Source organism: Verruconis gallopava, assembly GCF_000836295.1.
Source record: "Verruconis gallopava strain CBS 43764 unplaced genomic scaffold supercont1.35, whole genome shotgun sequence".
NCBI classification, from domain to species: Eukaryota; Fungi; Ascomycota; class Dothideomycetes; order Venturiales; family Sympoventuriaceae; genus Verruconis; species Verruconis gallopava.
The window spans coordinates 1-16538 of NW_015622171.1; the positions used below are offsets into that span (position 1 = coordinate 1).

At 49.7% G+C, this 16538-nt stretch overlaps 7 protein-coding genes across 7 annotated transcripts; 4 read left to right on the forward strand and 3 right to left on the reverse strand.

Annotated features, from left to right (window-relative positions):
• Positions 1 to 747: 747 nt before the first annotated feature.
• Positions 748 to 1081, forward strand: PV09_07949 (uncharacterized protein; the record flags this gene model as incomplete). The annotated part of the gene is made up of 1 exon (XM_016361784.1): positions 748 to 1081. A coding segment is annotated over one exon (328 nt), but the record flags the coding sequence as incomplete, so codon positions are not given.
• Positions 1082 to 1290: 209 nt separating this feature from the next.
• PV09_07950 (uncharacterized protein) lies at positions 1291 to 2930 on the forward strand (the record flags this gene model as incomplete). Its single annotated transcript, XM_016361785.1, has 2 exons — positions 1291 to 1594; positions 1645 to 2930. The coding sequence occupies 2 exons, from the start codon at positions 1291 to 1293 to the stop codon at positions 2928 to 2930; spliced, it is 1590 nt and encodes a 529-aa protein (XP_016210289.1).
• A 396-nt stretch (positions 2931 to 3326) lies between these two features.
• Positions 3327 to 5865, reverse strand: PV09_07951 (uncharacterized protein). Its single transcript, XM_016361786.1, has 2 exons — positions 5681 to 5865; positions 3327 to 5562 (listed from the first exon to the last, which is right to left on the reverse strand). Exons 1-2 carry the CDS (start codon positions 5754 to 5756, stop codon positions 3794 to 3796), a joined length of 1845 nt encoding a protein of 614 aa, XP_016210290.1. The 5' UTR covers positions 5757 to 5865; the 3' UTR covers positions 3327 to 3793.
• Positions 5866 to 6078: 213 nt separating this feature from the next.
• On the forward strand, positions 6079 to 7814 carry PV09_07952 (uncharacterized protein). The gene is made up of 3 exons (XM_016361787.1): positions 6079 to 6624; positions 6687 to 6890; positions 6960 to 7814. Exons 1-3 carry the CDS (start codon positions 6301 to 6303, stop codon positions 7335 to 7337), a joined length of 906 nt encoding a protein of 301 aa, XP_016210291.1. The 5' UTR covers positions 6079 to 6300; the 3' UTR covers positions 7338 to 7814.
• On the reverse strand, positions 7681 to 8369 carry PV09_07953 (uncharacterized protein). Its single transcript, XM_016361788.1, has 2 exons — positions 8218 to 8369; positions 7681 to 8158 (listed from the first exon to the last, which is right to left on the reverse strand). The coding sequence occupies exons 1-2, from the start codon at positions 8323 to 8325 to the stop codon at positions 7865 to 7867; spliced, it is 402 nt and encodes a 133-aa protein (XP_016210292.1). The 5' UTR covers positions 8326 to 8369; the 3' UTR covers positions 7681 to 7864.
• Positions 8370 to 10500: 2131 nt separating this feature from the next.
• Positions 10501 to 13397, forward strand: PV09_07954 (uncharacterized protein). Its single transcript, XM_016361789.1, has 2 exons — positions 10501 to 12252; positions 12306 to 13397. The coding sequence occupies exons 1-2, from the start codon at positions 10688 to 10690 to the stop codon at positions 13237 to 13239; spliced, it is 2499 nt and encodes an 832-aa protein (XP_016210293.1). The 5' UTR covers positions 10501 to 10687; the 3' UTR covers positions 13240 to 13397.
• A 714-nt stretch (positions 13398 to 14111) lies between these two features.
• Positions 14112 to 16294, reverse strand: PV09_07955 (DNA repair protein rad18). The gene has a single exon (XM_016361790.1). It carries the CDS (start codon positions 16263 to 16265, stop codon positions 14670 to 14672), a length of 1596 nt encoding a protein of 531 aa, XP_016210294.1. The 5' UTR covers positions 16266 to 16294; the 3' UTR covers positions 14112 to 14669.
• Positions 16295 to 16538: the final 244 nt, after the last annotated feature.

Sequence of the window (16538 nt, forward strand, 5' to 3'; positions counted from 1 at the left end):
ATGTATAATTTATTTCGATAGTCAGATGAACGCTTTTTTGAAGTTGCGAGTACTAACAAACTGCGACCATTTGCACTCAGACGCTTCGCTGAAGGGGTTTTAGGGTTTGGCGCGCTGTGATTGGTCCAGGAATTTAGAGGACTTGGCAGAAGTTCAAAATAGTTTAGCGTCAGCCACAAAAACGCCCCAGCGAAGCGTCTGAGCCTGCTGAGATAAACTTTCTCAAGTTCTCAACAGTCAAGTCGGGTAAGTTCGCACTTTGCTGAGGCGGAAGTTGCAGGTGGCACAATGCGCCTGCCGTTTTTGGATGATCGAGGGTTACCCAGATAAAAAGCGATCGTCCATTCTGTGAATTGCACGAATATCATCCTCACCGCACGTCGTCCGTCTGAAGATTGCACTTTGCAACGAAACGCTGCCAGCGAGACAACAGGCCGATTGGTTGGCCACTGCGAGACTCCTGTCGGTGCTCGCCCTGTCCTTGCCTTATCGCCTTTCCCCTCATCTGCTGCACCGTATCTGGTGCCGTTATCAATTTTGTTGGGTGCCCAACAGCTCGTATATATATATATATATATATCAACCCATCCCTTATTGTGTATTCCTGTACTTCACTGATTTTCCCCTCACCTACAGATTTCTTACTTGCTCACCCACCTGTTCTGGACATGCTGATTTTGATGCTGTAGTCTTCCCACACTTTTGCGCGAAAAAAGAGTACACCGCCGATGATCGGTCTCGGCCACACGAGAACCTCGGTTTCCTGTGCGATGATGACATTGGCTATTTTCTCTGTCTGATCACACGACGCTTCAGACCTGTCTCACCTAGCGAGCGTATAGTAGAACCACACGACCTTTTGCAGAGCGCTGCCGCCCCTACAACCAAGAATGGATGTGCCTTTTTTGCGGACCAGTCAGGTTCCACCGACGACTCCAGTTCCTGTTGGCCATGTGGTCTTTGCGTAATGACGTTGTCCCTGTGCAATGTTCGATCCGTTCGTCACCGCAGTGGCGGACACTATCCATCCGTACCCCATGCGCTCCTGCTTGTTTTGCGGTGTCACTGGATCTGAGGTCGGAAAAATGGCGCTGGATTATGACCGGCGTCGTGTGATCGTGTCTAGCCGCATGTACACACCGTTCTCAGCACCAATACGTTCTTCTATGTTCCGCCGTTGCCGTTTCCTCTTCTCCTCGTGATTTAACTCCTCGCTTTTCTTCACTTTCTTAACAGTTTGTAGGTTCTGACGGGTTTGTCACTTCTTTCGTTCTTTTGATAGTGTACAAGATGATTCCGTTGGTACCTTTCGTGGTTTTCGCTTATTTAGCACTCTACGCACTCGCATTTAGCATTCCTGCACACCTACTACCAAGCCAGAAGCCCTTGGGAAAGCAACCTTCCTGGTTGTCAAAGGAGAAGACCGAATTTGGGCCGCAATCGTCATTAGACGCATGGCTAGAAGAAGAGCAGAAGATAGCATTAGAAAACTTACTCAATAATATTGCGCCTGGCGGTGCGAGGGCTCCTGATGCTGCACCAGGCACTGTGATTGCAAGCCCAAGCAAGGAGCATCCTAATTACTACTATCAGTGTATGATCTTTGTCTGGTAATATATCACGTATGGTGCTGATGAAAACAAGGGATCCGAGATGCGGCCATTACGTTGGCAACTTTAGTCGATTGGTACGAGGAAGATCCCACCAGCTACCTCTCCTCGAAAATAGTCTCTATCATGGAGGCATACGCTGCATTTTCACATCGGCTACAGCACACTCCTAACCCGTCTGGCACATTTGAAGACCATCTATCAGGTTTAGGGGAGCCAAAATTTCATGTCGACGGTTCTGCGTTTACGGAGAACTGGGGACGACCACAAAGAGATGGGCCGCCACTCCGTGCGATCACGCTCATGCGCTACATGAAGGCATACAATGCGTCCCATGCGGATCTTTGGACGCAGCGGTCAGGCTTTTTCCAGGATTTATATGATGCGCGCATGCCGGCCAACAGCACCATCAAGGCAGATCTAGAGTACACGAGCCACTATTGGAGAGCCGAAGGGTTTGATTTGTGGGAGGAACTCATAGGCCTACACTTTTTCACCGCCATGGTCCAACTTCGTGCGCTGCGAGAAGGTGCCAGGGTGGCATCACTGTTTGCCGACCCCGGTGCGGCACGATGGTACGTCGACCAGGCCGAACGCATGCAGTCCGATCTTCTACCCAGGTTCTGGAGCGAGGAGAAGGGACATCTTGTAGAGACTCTTGACTCCGGTCGATCCGGCCTGGATTGTGGTATCTTACTCGGTGCCATTCACGGGACCACTACCGAGTGCAGCACGAACCCCACGGAGGCGGAGCAGTGCGTGTATGCTCCGTACAGCGACGAAATTCTCGTAACCTTGCTTAACTTTGTTCGCGACCAAGCCGCCCGCCATCCGATAAACACTCAGCCGATCATTGCGTCTCCTTACAAAGACATTAGCGATCTCGCTGGAGTCGGTGTGGGACGTTATCCAGAAGATGGCTACGATGGCTACGAGACAATTCCGGGGACTGGCAATCCATGGTTCTTGTGCACAAGCTCTGTGAGCGAAGTCCTGTATCGCACGCGTTTGCATCTTCAAACCACCGGCGTCCTTAATGTCACTGAGCGCGGACTCCCATTCTGGGAGGCGCTTATTCCGACTCAGCACCCGTCACCAGGCACCTATAAGAGGGGGAACGACGTCTTCGAGGAGGCTGTACGCCGCCTCAAGAGCGTGGGTGATGCTTTCTTGAAGGTAGTGCGCACACATGTCGATGGCGAAGGAAGGATGAGTGAACAGCTCGACAGACACAATGGGTACATGCGTGGTGCCACTGACTTGACGTGGAGTTACGGCGCGTTTTTGCAGGCGACAAGAGCACGGAAAATGGCTGCATGATGTTATTTGCCCACAAGGACACGGATGCATAGTCTGTATTCTTTTTTTGTACCCCCAGATTTGGATGGATTACGATGACATGATGGAACGAAAAGATATGATACCCTGGAACATTCGCTTCATGACTTAGATGCTTTTGGCTTGACCTAGGTTTATAACATACAGTGGCGCGGAGAAGAGAAGAGGCAGATACGTTGCAATGATTATGCGTCTAGCGTCTATCTTAACGTTCGCGCGAATCCTTTCCTTATATTGTGGCGTGAAATACAGACAGCCCAGATTCAGGGTGTTTTTTCCCATCCGTACTGCGTACAAATATGATTGTGCATGGGTGACTGCTTTCGAAGGAGGTTGACCAACTCGAGGCATCCTAATGAAACCTAGCTAGCCCAGTGAGTAGAATCGACTCATGTATGTATAAAGAAAGGTATCTTGTTACACAAAAGTAATAAGTGCAGTCGGTCAAGATTTTCACGCTGGACAAAAATGGTTAGACACGGCTTGTAGGTCCAAGTGCACATCGGTCTGCAATACACAAGCAGTGCTTCCCTCATTGGTCCTACAAGTTTATAAAACACATGTCCTCCGTTCCCAAACTCATACTCGTAGGTGGCATTTACTCGGAGTGCCCGTCCAGCCTGACAGCCATATCATATATTTTCAGACAAGTGCTCTTCCACGCGCACTGGAATCCTTGAACCAAAGATTTGAACGCCAAATACCAAGCTCTTCACACCGTGAGCCAAATACAAGTCCAAAACTCAAAGAACGGGGTCTTGGAGAAAAAAATTTTTTGAAAAAAAAAAAAAAAACGATGCCAATTCTTCGTCTTCGAGTTAACCAACAAAATCGGATTATCTGCATCACCGCTCTCTAGACCCAGGCATCCCCAGGCCCACGATCTCAAAGCCAACTGGGCACCCTTGCACCGCAAGGAAGGCAATACCTGCGTACACGACCAACTTGGTCACAACTTCGACATCGTACCTGACTCTAACTCGTTCGATTTTGCCGAAAATTTCTTCCTCCTCCCTACGACGCTCCTCCAAGAATTCCTTCTCGGCGAGCGCGTAGAAGGGAAACTCCTCAGTATGGGAGGGTAGCCGTGCAATTGGAGACACGCCGCCAATGGCCTCCGAATCGAGAGAGCTCATAGGTGGAGTAAGAAGCGGGTCAGAGAGATCGCTTGAGTGATGGAAATGCGTGTGAGATTGAACGCGGGAGGCGACGGGCGTAGGAAGGTCTGAGAAGTTGAGTGGAGAAGGCCTGGTTTTAGAGCTTGTGGGATTCTTAGAATCAGTCGTCTGGAATTTTGCACTTTCATCTAGATGGCCCGAGCGTTTGGACTTGAGCTGCTGTCCAGTTGGATCGTCGTTGTTTGTCTTCCCACTTCGCGGGTTTTCGTCCTCTGAACTCTCGTGCTCTACAATCTCCGGGAGAGGAGGCCGTTCCGGTTCCTTGCTCAAGCTGCGCCGCCGTTGCTCCTGCCTGTACGCGATCTGCTCATACGCGTCTGCTGCAGACTGCGGGCCTACGGACACGGCACGACCGCGTCGCTGGCGCACGTCCCCGATGATCTGAGGAATGTCTCGCGCCGAAGGAATGACATTGTCGTCTCTTTTCAGGTCAGGGACTCGCTTGTACTGCGATGCTTTGAGGAAAAATGAGCGCGGCAAGTCAGCTCCGATCTTCTCAATCAGACGAAATATCGGGGGGAGCACTCGGAAGAGGAATGGCTTCATAGTGGCGCGCCATACGAAGACGGTGATAACGCCGACAACAACGCGTAGAATGCTCTTGACCAATCCGATTTCTTCGTAAGAATATGGTGTCGTTCCAGGGACGGGATAGTTGACAGAGTAGGTTGTGCGCGGAAATGTGTGCAGCGCCGCCCAGGCGCCGATCAGAACGCCAGAGAACGAGACGCTGTCGTCAAAGCAGGGACAATCATCTGCCGGCTCTGGGTGCGCCCGCACAATGATCAACATAACCAACGCTGCGATTAGAGGGTTGACGTAGGTGCCGGCCCACAACCACTCGTGGAATGCATCTCCAAATGCTATCTGCACGCTGGCGATGATGGCGCCAAGCAATGAGCCAAAAATGCAATCAAAAAAGCCGTGCATGCCGCAGTACAGTCGTCCAAAGATGATGCTTGCTCCGTACACATAGAAGCCCACTTCCACCCAGAATTTGGCCCATTCGTCCATGCTATCTGTGTTTCTAAGGAGCCAAAGCACGTAGGTGACCACACTTGTGGCATTCGTGCTGTGTGTGCTGGGAAAACCGTACTCGAGCTGAGCAGAGCCGCTCATGGTTATGCGATGGAGAGGAGGACTCAGTGGCCGTGGCAAACACAACATGTCCTTTAGTACCCCACTAAGAATAACACCAAATGCCAACAAGTTGACGAGCGCGAGACCGAAGCTCGTGTATCCGAACCAAAAACAAAAGGGCAACGCGATCATATAGAAAGTGTGGGTACCCAAGTTTGCGGTGAAGGCAAAATACTGATCCAGCAGCGGCGTGCGCAGGCATGATTGCAGCGTTGCAAGATACGGTGTTTCTAAGCGGACAATATGGATGAGACGCTCTCTCAGCTTATACCGCCACAACGGGAGGGTGCTTGCGTCTAGGTCAAGAAACATTAGCACGTCCGGCGCTCCATACATAGCGGAGGAGGGTTGCGAATGCCGATATCAGCGTCAATCTGCATCAAAGACGAGAATAGATGCGGGAGAGCGACGTACAATGATCGAGCACTCTCGTTCCAGCGTCGGGACGCTTGAGTTGCCCATGATTTTGACAGGCCGGAGCAATTGCCATGGTGCGGCCATACAATTTGTTGCGAAGCTGCTAGTATGAGCGCATTGGAGGCGGAAACCGGGAAGTTCGAGAGGTCGGGACGAGGAAGGAGACGACGGCGACGACGGAGACGATAGCGAAACGACAAGTATTCGTAGTCGGGGTTCTGATAAAATCCCCCAAGAGCCGTGAGCCCCGTTGCAGTTTAACCGCTTGTGGTTTAGCGCAGTCGGCTTGAGGCTCGACAGGGGAGACCCTGGTGGTAGTGCCCAGGCGTTGCCGTGGCAGGCCCTCCTGCAGTAAACACATACAGTCGACTTACGTTCCCGCTCAGTCTACAAACCCTCTCCTTCGTCATCGTCATACAACAACAGCCAGCCTCCCGTCTCTCCCCTTCTTCTCACCTATCCGTTGTCACCACTTATCCAGCCAGAGCAGGGAGGCTTACGAATCTGAGCGTCAGCCACTGCATCTCGCAACCAACGCACCTTGGACAGACGTAGCGTGCGCCGTCGAGCGAGGCTTTCCTACATTATCATATCTCTTCGCTGTAACCGACGCAGTCATGGCATCAATACAGCCTGTTGTCCAGTCGTCAAATTATGACTATCTTCGCCGCAAGGACTCTTCGCGGGTCTCGAATGGGTCTTCAATTCAGAGAGACAACTCGTTCAGACAGCCGCACCCTGTTCGTCAACCCAACGAGCGTGTCAGCAACGGCACCATGAGCACCACTTTGACGGACATGACTGCTGCCTCGAATGCTGACACAGTCAACACCGCCACTACGGAGCCACCAGCGTACTCGAAGAAGATTGTCGTTGTTGGTGATGGTGGCTGTGGAAAGACGTGCTTGCTCATCAGCTATGCTGAAGGACGGTTCCCTGAGGTACCTTTTCTCATACAGCACCAGGCGGATATCGTGCGTTCTAGAACTAACGACAAGACTAGAAATATGTTCCTACTGTGTTCGAGAACTACATCACACACACGACTGTTCCGGGAACACATAAGCCCATAGAGCTGGCTTTGTGGGACACCGCTGGTCAGGAAGAATACGACCGTTTGCGTCCACTCTCCTATCCGGAAACGGACCTACTCTTCGTCTGCTTTGCCATTGATTGCCCCAACTCACTCGAGAACGTCATGGATAAGGTGCGTGACTAACATCATTGCTTCCTCAGCCCTTTTCTAGCGATATTTGCTCTAATGTTCATCTAACAGTGGTATCCTGAGGTCCTGCATTTCCTCCCTAACACACCCATTATCCTTATCGGTCTCAAGTCCGATTTGCGCCACAACAAGACCTGTATTGATCTCTTGCGCTCGCAGGGGCTTACACCGGTGACAAAAGCCCAAGGAGAGGCTGTCGCTCAGAAGATGGGTGCCAAATACATGGAGTGCTCCTCCAAAGAGTGGGTTGGCGTCGAAGAAATTTTTGACCAGGCCATTTTGGACGCTGTCGCTGCAGGCGAAGAGCTTGAGGCACGTATGAAGGGCCTATACAATGCCGGCGGAGAGGAAGGTCGGGATAATGGGTTGAGCAAAAGTAACGGAAAAGGTAAGCGAAAGAAGGGCTCCAAAGGATGCAAGATCCTTTAGATCTTTCTATTTCGTTTCTTCCGGCTCGCTCATATTATGACCTCTGAGTGACGGGCGACTTTCGATCTTGTCGTTGATTAATTGGGACATCGGAACAGCAAGCATAGAGAATTGGCGTTTATGTTGATGGTGAGAAACCGGGGCCGAACCACTCTGGGAAAAGGGAGTCGCATTGTTCCCTTTTACTCTCTTTATATTTTCTTTGAGCTTTTATTCAGATGGTACGATGAATGATAGGAACAATGTATTTGCATGAGCAGACTGCTCTCCCGCTGTCTGCACCCGAAAAGACGAGAAAGGAACGTAAAGTAAGGCAGGGAAAGAAAGAGAAACATATTGTACCCGTTGCACACGCTTGCTGCGTGAAAGATGAAGAAGGGCGTTTGGGCATAGCTTCAACACCAAAGCAAAAATCGATTATTTGTATACACGCACCATGCCGCAGTCTGGTACGTGTCTGGGTATCGTCAAATACACTATGCTTCTTTTATTCTTTCATAAAGTCCGGTTTCCGTTGCTCCGATGCGTCATCTTTCCCTTCCGCCGCTCCCCGCAAAGCCCGTTCGCACGATGGGTGGCGTCTCCAATGCGCTTGATTTCTCTTCCTCTCCTCCCCCTTCTGCGACCTGTTGCTCCGCATCCGCAGGGCTAACCTTCTCCGCGGCGCCAGAATTGCTGCTGCTGCCGTTATTATTGCTTCCCATCACGCCCTCAAACTGCGACCACAGCGCTTCCACATTGCTGAACTCGTTGCCGATGCTGATCACCGACTCGAGGGAGCGGTTCAGACGGTTGAGGTGCGTCAGTGTTGAGTCCAGTGCCTGTTCACTTTTCTGTTAGCGAGCAAATCACAGCTGCTGAGAAGGGGGGCATAGAATACCGCGGCGATTTCGTTGACGAGGTGGGCGCGCTGAGTGTGGAAATAGGTGTGTTGAAAGGGTGCCGCACCATTTGGTGCGGATTCTGAGGCGCCGAGAGGTGTTGACATTATTCCCGTGGATTGCGAGCTGGGTCTTGGCTCTTGAAGATGCGAATATGAATCTTTGAAGCGGAGACGCGGAGATGGTCTACAAAATCAAAGCCCGAGGCGCGGGGACGACGCGTGAGTCACGTGTATTCAGCAGACTCTTTTGCGAAAGTCAAATGAAGGTTTGCTTCATTCGCATTCTCAGCCTCAAGTGTCAAGACAGACCTATCATGAGGGAACGATATTTTAAGCACATTTCAAGTACGGTGTTTTTAATAACTGAAATAATCAATTAGCCGAACGGTGCGCTCACCAGGAACGCATCACAGACTTAACATCATTTTCACGGTGGATATTTTTGCTAAAGGAGCCTTTGGTCCAGAATTGCAGGAGAATATTAGGGACTAGACAAAGGAACTAAAACCTGCATTGGACAGACGGCTTCTACAATGAAAAGAAATCTCTGAATACTAACTACATTTGAATTTTCCATGAAGATTGAGTACGCAGTATATTATCTACCTGCACGTTTCATCTGAACATCCTGAATTTGGAATGAACATGTATCTGCGGCTATCAATGGCCTGACCCCAACTCTGACCAACCCTTTCTGTGTTCGATCACGCATGTGAAGTTTGATATAAGTGGCGAAAACGATGTTGTGCCATATGATGCTGCCTGATCTGATTGCGAGCCTATATTATGACAAGATACTTTTTGAATGCCTGTATTTTGTGCACCCCAATATTTAGTTCTAGAATCCCACAGTCGTGAGACTAAAATGTCTTGTCGATTTTGTGGAAGCCCTTAGTTGTGTTTTCTACTCTTCACGGCCAGCACATTGTAATCGACACCCACAGAGCCTGAATGGATCTCCATCCTATGTGCAAGAGGCCCTGTAAGAACTGCCACTGACGATCATATGAATCATTGTGGAAGCAAAACGGAGATGTCCGAACTACACCAAAGGTGCAACATTGAGCAACTTGCAGCTGGTCGATGTCGTCACGGCGAAGCTGAAGAAAGAGAATGTCTCTTCCCTTTTTCGCGCCTCCAGGGTTGGTATGATGAGTCTCCCAGTCGAAGTCCGCCTACAAATCTACCGGGCATCGATCGAAGGCGAGGGGAATACTGGATATAGGATCCATAGCTGGTTCAAAGGCCGTGGTTAACACGCGGGTACTGGTCGTAGTGCGATTCTCAAGCAAAATGCAATGTTCATATATGCTAATCGCACCTTCAATCCCAAGATTCTTTGTCTTTGCAAGGTCATTTACGCCGAAGCGAAAGACGAGATTTATCGTAATATTGACTTCCGAATCGAAGCAAAAATACCTTCCATCCATTTGGTACGACTTGACTACTGGCTGGCCAAGCATCCTTTCGGCTGTACCAAGTAGCTTTCCACCACAATGGATTTCCCAACCGACGTTTCAAAAGTAAGAGGGTCAAACAAGTGGTATTGGACGCGGCGTACGTACGTGACGTACGGATGCAACTCACATTTCCGCGCTTGTCAAGTAAGGTGCCTGGCTAGGCTGCTTTGTAACGTGCCGAACCTAGAAATATTCACCATCAAACTTTGCATGGATCCTTGTACAAAGCTGAACACCGGTTATTTGCTCATTTGACAGGCTCTGATCGACAAGGAATATGTAATGCGGCTCAAGATGCTCAAACATGCGTTACCATCATGCGTAGCTCTTCGCTTGGTTGTTTCATTTTCAGAAGGGCATCGTCAATCTCTCAGGCATGAGATGTTGGACGACAATTGCGAACAGAAGAATAAAAAGGAACGTGTTATTCAACACTTGATTGATCAAGGATTTGACGCCGAGTTGCTGAGTAGCAATAGATGTAGTGTGGCGCGCTTCTCCTGGGGAATTCGATAGAGTAATTGTAAGAGGATATTTGTCGACCTAATGCCGATTTCGTGAAGAAGAGACATTGGGAGTGATTGGATCCTCCGTTCGTATCTGATTGTATGAATACGCTTCGGGGACAAAGCCTAATACGATCAAAAGCCATGTTATGTGCGCTCCTTCGTACTGAGCACTTAGGGCCATCATCAGGCTGTTACCCGCTACCATTAGCGTGCCGACCCCGCCAATTTCTTTCAATGCACGTGCTACAAATCTGGGGAAGCGCCTGGCCTATGGAGACCTCGGTTCGCGGAGCTTGCCTTGGTCCCAACACAAACGACATCGCTGCATCGTAGACAACGGGCTCCCTTGGTGCAGATCATGCGGCACCATCTCAACAAATGCCCGCGTGTCGATACGTAATTTCAATTCCTCCTCAAGTACACCGCTTTCGTCATGTTTAGCCGGCGTCGAAGGCGTTGAAGAATTTGAACTCTCATCCATTCTTTTTTCTCTTCGAAATGGCCTCAAACAAGACCCCAATGCCTCCCTCAAGTCCCGAACCACTGACTCGTCCATCGGCTCCTGATCTTTCTATTGGTGCAGGCGAGAATGTTGGTATCCATCCTTCCGGTTATGTCGAACCCAGCACCAAGCGACAAGATGGCGACCACTCCCGCGAGCTCATCGAGACCATGGCGCGCTTCCGCAAGTCCCCCTTTGACTTCTTCCGAGAAGTCTCACTGCACATTTCCGGTACCGGTTGGCGAAGTTATGACAAGATCATCGGCACTCCGATCTACTATCCCGGCTTCAGCGAGCAGATGAAAGAGCGTGTGTTGCAGTCGCCGATGCTGTTGGACAAGATTCATGAACTTGCGAGGAGGAGAGTAGAGACGGAAGAGAAAGAGGGCCTTTTAGCCAGTCTTGGAGGTAGAGACAAGAGATGTCATGAGATTAGGGCCAATTTACTTGGGGTGGCTGAAGATATGATTGAAAAAATGATCTGCAAGATGGAGAGCAAGCGCTTTTTGCGAGGTGCATATTATCTAGCAACTCAGTTGTTGACGAGGGCCTACCAACATGGTATCCATGTCAGCAGCGAGGAGGTATTGAGACTTCATGCAGTCGCTGAGGAAGCAGCCAAGAAAAAGCAGTCTATCGTCTTCCTCCCGAGTCACAGGAGCCATGTCGACTACTTATCTCTTCAGATAATCTGTTACAGACTTGGTCTTGGGCTTCCTACTGTTGTTGCTGGAGATAATCTTAATATCCCGCTGTTGGGGCCGTTTCTGCAAAACGCTGGCGCAATGTGGATTCGACGGAGCTTTGGCGACGATCAATTATATCGTACTGTCGTTCAGGCTTATATGGATACTCTTCTGCAAGGCGGCTACAATATTGAATGCTTCATCGAAGGTGGTCGCTCGAGGACAGGCAAACTCCTGCCCCCAAAGTTTGGGATTCTTACGTTCATTCTTGAGAGTGTGCTCAGTGGCCGTGTAGAAGATGTGCTTGTATGCCCCGTCTCGACGCAATACGACAAGGTCATCGAGGTTGATTCTTATATATCGGAATTACTGGGACAACCAAAGAAGAAAGAAAATTTGACGGATTTTTTGAGCTCTGGAAGCGGTGTTCTAAGCATGAAGCTTGGACGAGTGGATATGCGCTTCCATGAGCCTTGGAGTTTAAGAGATTATGTTAACGACCAGTTCCGGCGGTATGTTGGCGAACCGGAGCGCGTTCCTACACCAGATGACTGGGACCAGGAGAAGAAGGTTAGACTTTTGAGGACTATGGGATACAAAGTTCTTAGCGAAATCAACGACGTCAGCGTTGTTATGCCTTCAGCGCTCTGCGGAACTGTACTGCTAACTTTGCGTGGCCGCGGTGTTGGCAAGTCAGAGCTTATCCGCAGAGTTGACTGGCTAAGAGAAAGAATAACTGAACGAGGTGGACGAGTGGCACACTTTGCTGGACTACCTACAGAGGTTGTTGTAGGAAAGGCGCTGGATGTTCTTGGACCAGAACTTGTGGGTACACTTCAGAACCTAGCGGAAGAGACATATTATGCCGTGGATAGGTACGTATCTCTACTAGCCAGATCGTTAGGACGACAAGTTGACTGTCGAACAGATTCCAACTCTCGTTTTATCGCAACATGACGATTCACCTCTTCATCTTGGAAGCACTTGTCTGCGCTGCCCTGTATTCAAAAGTCAAGCTTGGTGGGGCGCTTGAGCTGCAACGAATGTCTTATACGCAACTGAGGGACCAAGTATTCTTCCTTTCTCAGCTTTTCCGTGAAGAGTTTATCTTCCCTACTCGTGGCCTTGATGCCAATCTCGAGCAGGCTTTGCAATCTCTGTCCAAGGACAACGTTCTAGACGTTCATAAAGACTCGGAGGGAAAGATTGAAACGATTGAACTCAGCATGCAGGAGCGAGAGAATGGGAGAGAGAACTACGATTTCTTCTGCTTCCTGATATGGCCTTTTATCGAGGCGTCTTGGCTGGGTGCTGTGTCGCTCATGATCTTAACCCCCCCTATAACTCATCAAGGAGACCTGTGGCTAGATATGAAGAAGGTGCAAGACCAGGCGCAGCTCCTCGGAAAGACCCTGTACCATCAGGGCGATTTGTCATATTTTGAGGCTGTCAATAAGGAGACCTTGAAGAATGCATATACACGCTTCGAAGAAGAAGGAATCATCATCGTCACTAAATCCCGGGATTCAAAAGTCGGCACAAGCGTGCGGTTGGCCGATGACTGGAAACCACCTCGGTCAAGCAGCGGGGAGTTGTTGGCAGAGGGCAAGCTGTGGAATTTCGCTGACCTGATAAGTCAAAGTAGAAGAGAAGGAAAGAACCGCAGAGATGGGAAGACAGTCAGCACCAGAGTGCTGCGTCTAGCAGATTTGGTTGGCGCAAGGTTGTATGAGGAGAGTGTAGCTCTTTCAAAACGTACTGGAAAGGAAAAGGTTGATGCTCGGCCCTCGGAGGAGGATGCAGAGGAAGCGCGCCGTAAGGAACGACGGAGGAGAATTGTGGGCAGGAGCGCAAAACTTTGAAGCATATTCGGTCTGTATGTATTTTACGCCCTTTTTCGCAAGTAATCATCCATTGCGAATTTGAGCTTTCAGTCCCATGTACTCCAAATACGTAATCAACAAGGATCAATGTCCGCCGAATTACTGTGCAGAAAGCATATTAAGACAACTCGCTTCGATTATATTGGACCACGACTTCGGTCTGCTTCTCAGTTTCAAATGTTTGTGACTCCGCAAGAAAAGCAGAGTGGCTTGCTCGGGCAACAGTGTTTACAGACCTTCCTAGACCGCGATTAACGTATCAAATGCGTCCTTATCTACACTGTTGCCGTTGTCGCTTTTCGCAGTCTTTACTTTGGCAAGGCATCGAAAGGGCGCTCATTTGGATCCGATTACGATTGAACTAGGGAGGAAGTGAGATCAGACGTGACCACAGACTACAAAAAGTTTAACATCCATGATGGTACTCGGTCCGACGCTATATAAATGTGGGAGGACGCCACGGGTGTAGAGGACGTCGTCGAGGCAGATGAATCTGGTCCGTCACGTAGTCAAGTGGATATGCCTCGAGAACGCTACTACTATAGGCATCGCACTTATAGCAACAGAAAGACGTCTAGTAAGTTTCCTAAAATGCTGCAGGAGAAAGACTCGTCTACCAAGAATTACCAACCAAATAGTACGGATGCTTCGAAGTCCGTTTTCCCATTTCTGAGTGACGTAAAGGCTAGACGCCACATATTAAGCAGCGACGTGCCGCGGAACTGCTCTGATCCAATTTTGCAAACCCGTCCTGTCTAATAGCTACATTAATCCCACCTCATTTTTGATTCTGCGCAAGTCCTATTGGGCGAATCATGTCTTTGGCTACCGCGATAATCCCTGACAGATGTCAAAGCCTTGACAAACAGTGAACCTTCGTAGCAGTCGACATGCGTATCGATGCTGGAATCGACACGCTGGTATAGGATGTAATTGCAAAGCCCTGGGTGCAAATGATATCAGATATTCCTGTCGTGCCAGCACGGTTATTGTTGAACAAGATAATGTCGAACCGTCTGCTACCCTAGGCTACTCGTTAACTGGCGAATCTTGGCCGCGAATGGTACAGAAGTTGCCAGCGTCTCATACGGATTCCGAATATTCTTTGGTATCTTCCAAGATAATTGAACGCTTGCTGATGGAAGGAAAATTTGGCGTACATCTTTTTAGCGGAGTGAAACAGCTTTGAAGCATTTAGCAAGCAGTGTGATCGATGTAAAAACTAAAAAAGCGAGCTGAGAGAAGCTGGTAGTTGGCTTAAATTTTGGCCAAATACTCCCAAGATCAAGAGTGTGACCATGACATATAGGCCTAGAAATGTACAAACAATCTTAGGCGAGAACGAGTCGCTAAGACCCACATGGATTATGTGTTCTTTTTTTCTTGATAGTCTTGAAGCTTTGCTCCAATCACCCATCACCTTCGCCACTTCCCAGACCTTCCACATCATTTACTGGGTTGGCTGGAACTTCAAACATAGGTACCTGCTTCAGGTTCTTTGCCTGCAGCCCTAACTTTTCCGGCAGCGAAGTCTCACTTTGAGAAATGCTTGGCTCTCGTTCCCGGGTTGCGTCACTGTCTGCTCTCTGGCTCTTCCAAGTTCCACTCGGCGAATGTGTCATTCCCATAATTGAAGCAGAGGTTGCTGAGACATTGGGAATTGAGTGCATAGATATTAGGCCAGAGGCGGTTGTTGACCCTCCAGATATCGATGTTCGCCGCCGAACGTCCTGTGCTGCGGAATGTAGCATAGACGCAACTGGGGAGGAAGATATAGCTTCCGATATGTTTGAGGCTGATACAGATGTATCGATTTTTGGTGGCAATTCATCATTCGCCTTGCCAATCCCATCTGATGCCACTTGGGAGGGTGAATCCGGTATGGTGGTCGAGCCTTCCATGGTATCCACGCCCTTGACAGTGTTGATCTCTGTCGCAGAAGCTGAAGGTGCCGTCTTTCGTTTTGCTCTGGCCTGAGCCACAAGATCCTCGAACTGACTCTTGTGCTTTCCTGTCCATTCGTTCCCATCAAAGTCTTTCCGCATAACAGGAGCGGGTCCCGATTGACCTTGGCCCGGTGCGTGCCCACCCTGCGTCCTCTCCCACACGTCCAAGTCTCTTAATAACTCTCTGTTGCTCCTTGGCCTCGGCGAATCCGAGTTTGCGTTGAATATATCAACCCACTGTGTGTGGCGCCGAATTAGCAGCTGTCTGTTACCCCAGGACGGTATTCCAAGCTCCTGAAGTTTCTTCCGCAGCGCAGTGTCTTTTAAAAGGCTGTAGTTCAGGTGGGGTAAATGCTTTGCAGGGGAATTTACGCGCTGCTGGGAAGGTCTGGCAGGTTGACGGGGATGTGGAACGTAAGTCGGAGTATTCTCTTTGACCTGTTGGCCGTTGCAATGATCGAGATGAGCGAACACAGCCTCTTCCTTCATTCGTCTGTTGCACATGGGGCATGCAACGAGGCCGTCGTTTGGCTCTGGTACTTGCTCGTCGTGTCCAGGGACATAAATATCCTCCTCTTCCTCGCTATCCAGCGCGATTACGTCCTGAGATGCAGGCACGCTTTCTCGGCCCTCTATCCTTGCAGAACTTCGAGTCCGCCGTGCAGGAAGTGTCTCGGAGGCGTGAGGACTTGAATTAAAATTGCTGAGCTTCCGCCTTTTGCGCTTTGGGTGATCGTCCACCTGGCGACTGTTTTTGGCAAGATCCAACATCGTCTGCCGTGATTTAGAAAATGCGTCAACACACTCCTGCATCGCCCAATTCCGCCTCAGCTTGCTACTTTGATCATCGCTACGGCATGTTGGACACTTTCCGTCGCTTGAAAGACAGCGTCGTATGCACAGAGAACAGAAAGTATGCGAGCAAGACGTGATCATAGGTGTATCGTAGAACTCTTTGCAAACCTGGCAGCGCAATGCAGAATCTAGAGCAAAGAGGGAGGAGAGTGAAGTATCCAGCCAGTCCGTGGGATCGGATACTTCGACCTCCTTAACGTCCATGGTGGTGTTGGGCTGTTCAGAAGTTGCGCCGCGGCAACATTGGTCGAAGTTTTGCTATGACGCGCCGCTTAATGAGACGCGCCCGGATCACGTGCTCTCGCGGCCAAGATGCCATTTTAGGAATTGTAATTTGTGTCAAGAAACAGCAACTCCTTCTCAATCAATACTAGAAAGTCTAAGCCATGGAGAGAGACATACATAGTAGACTGGGATATTCAACAAACCGCCCTAAAGGGCATATCTAATTTTCTACATCAAGATGGACGTGCCTGC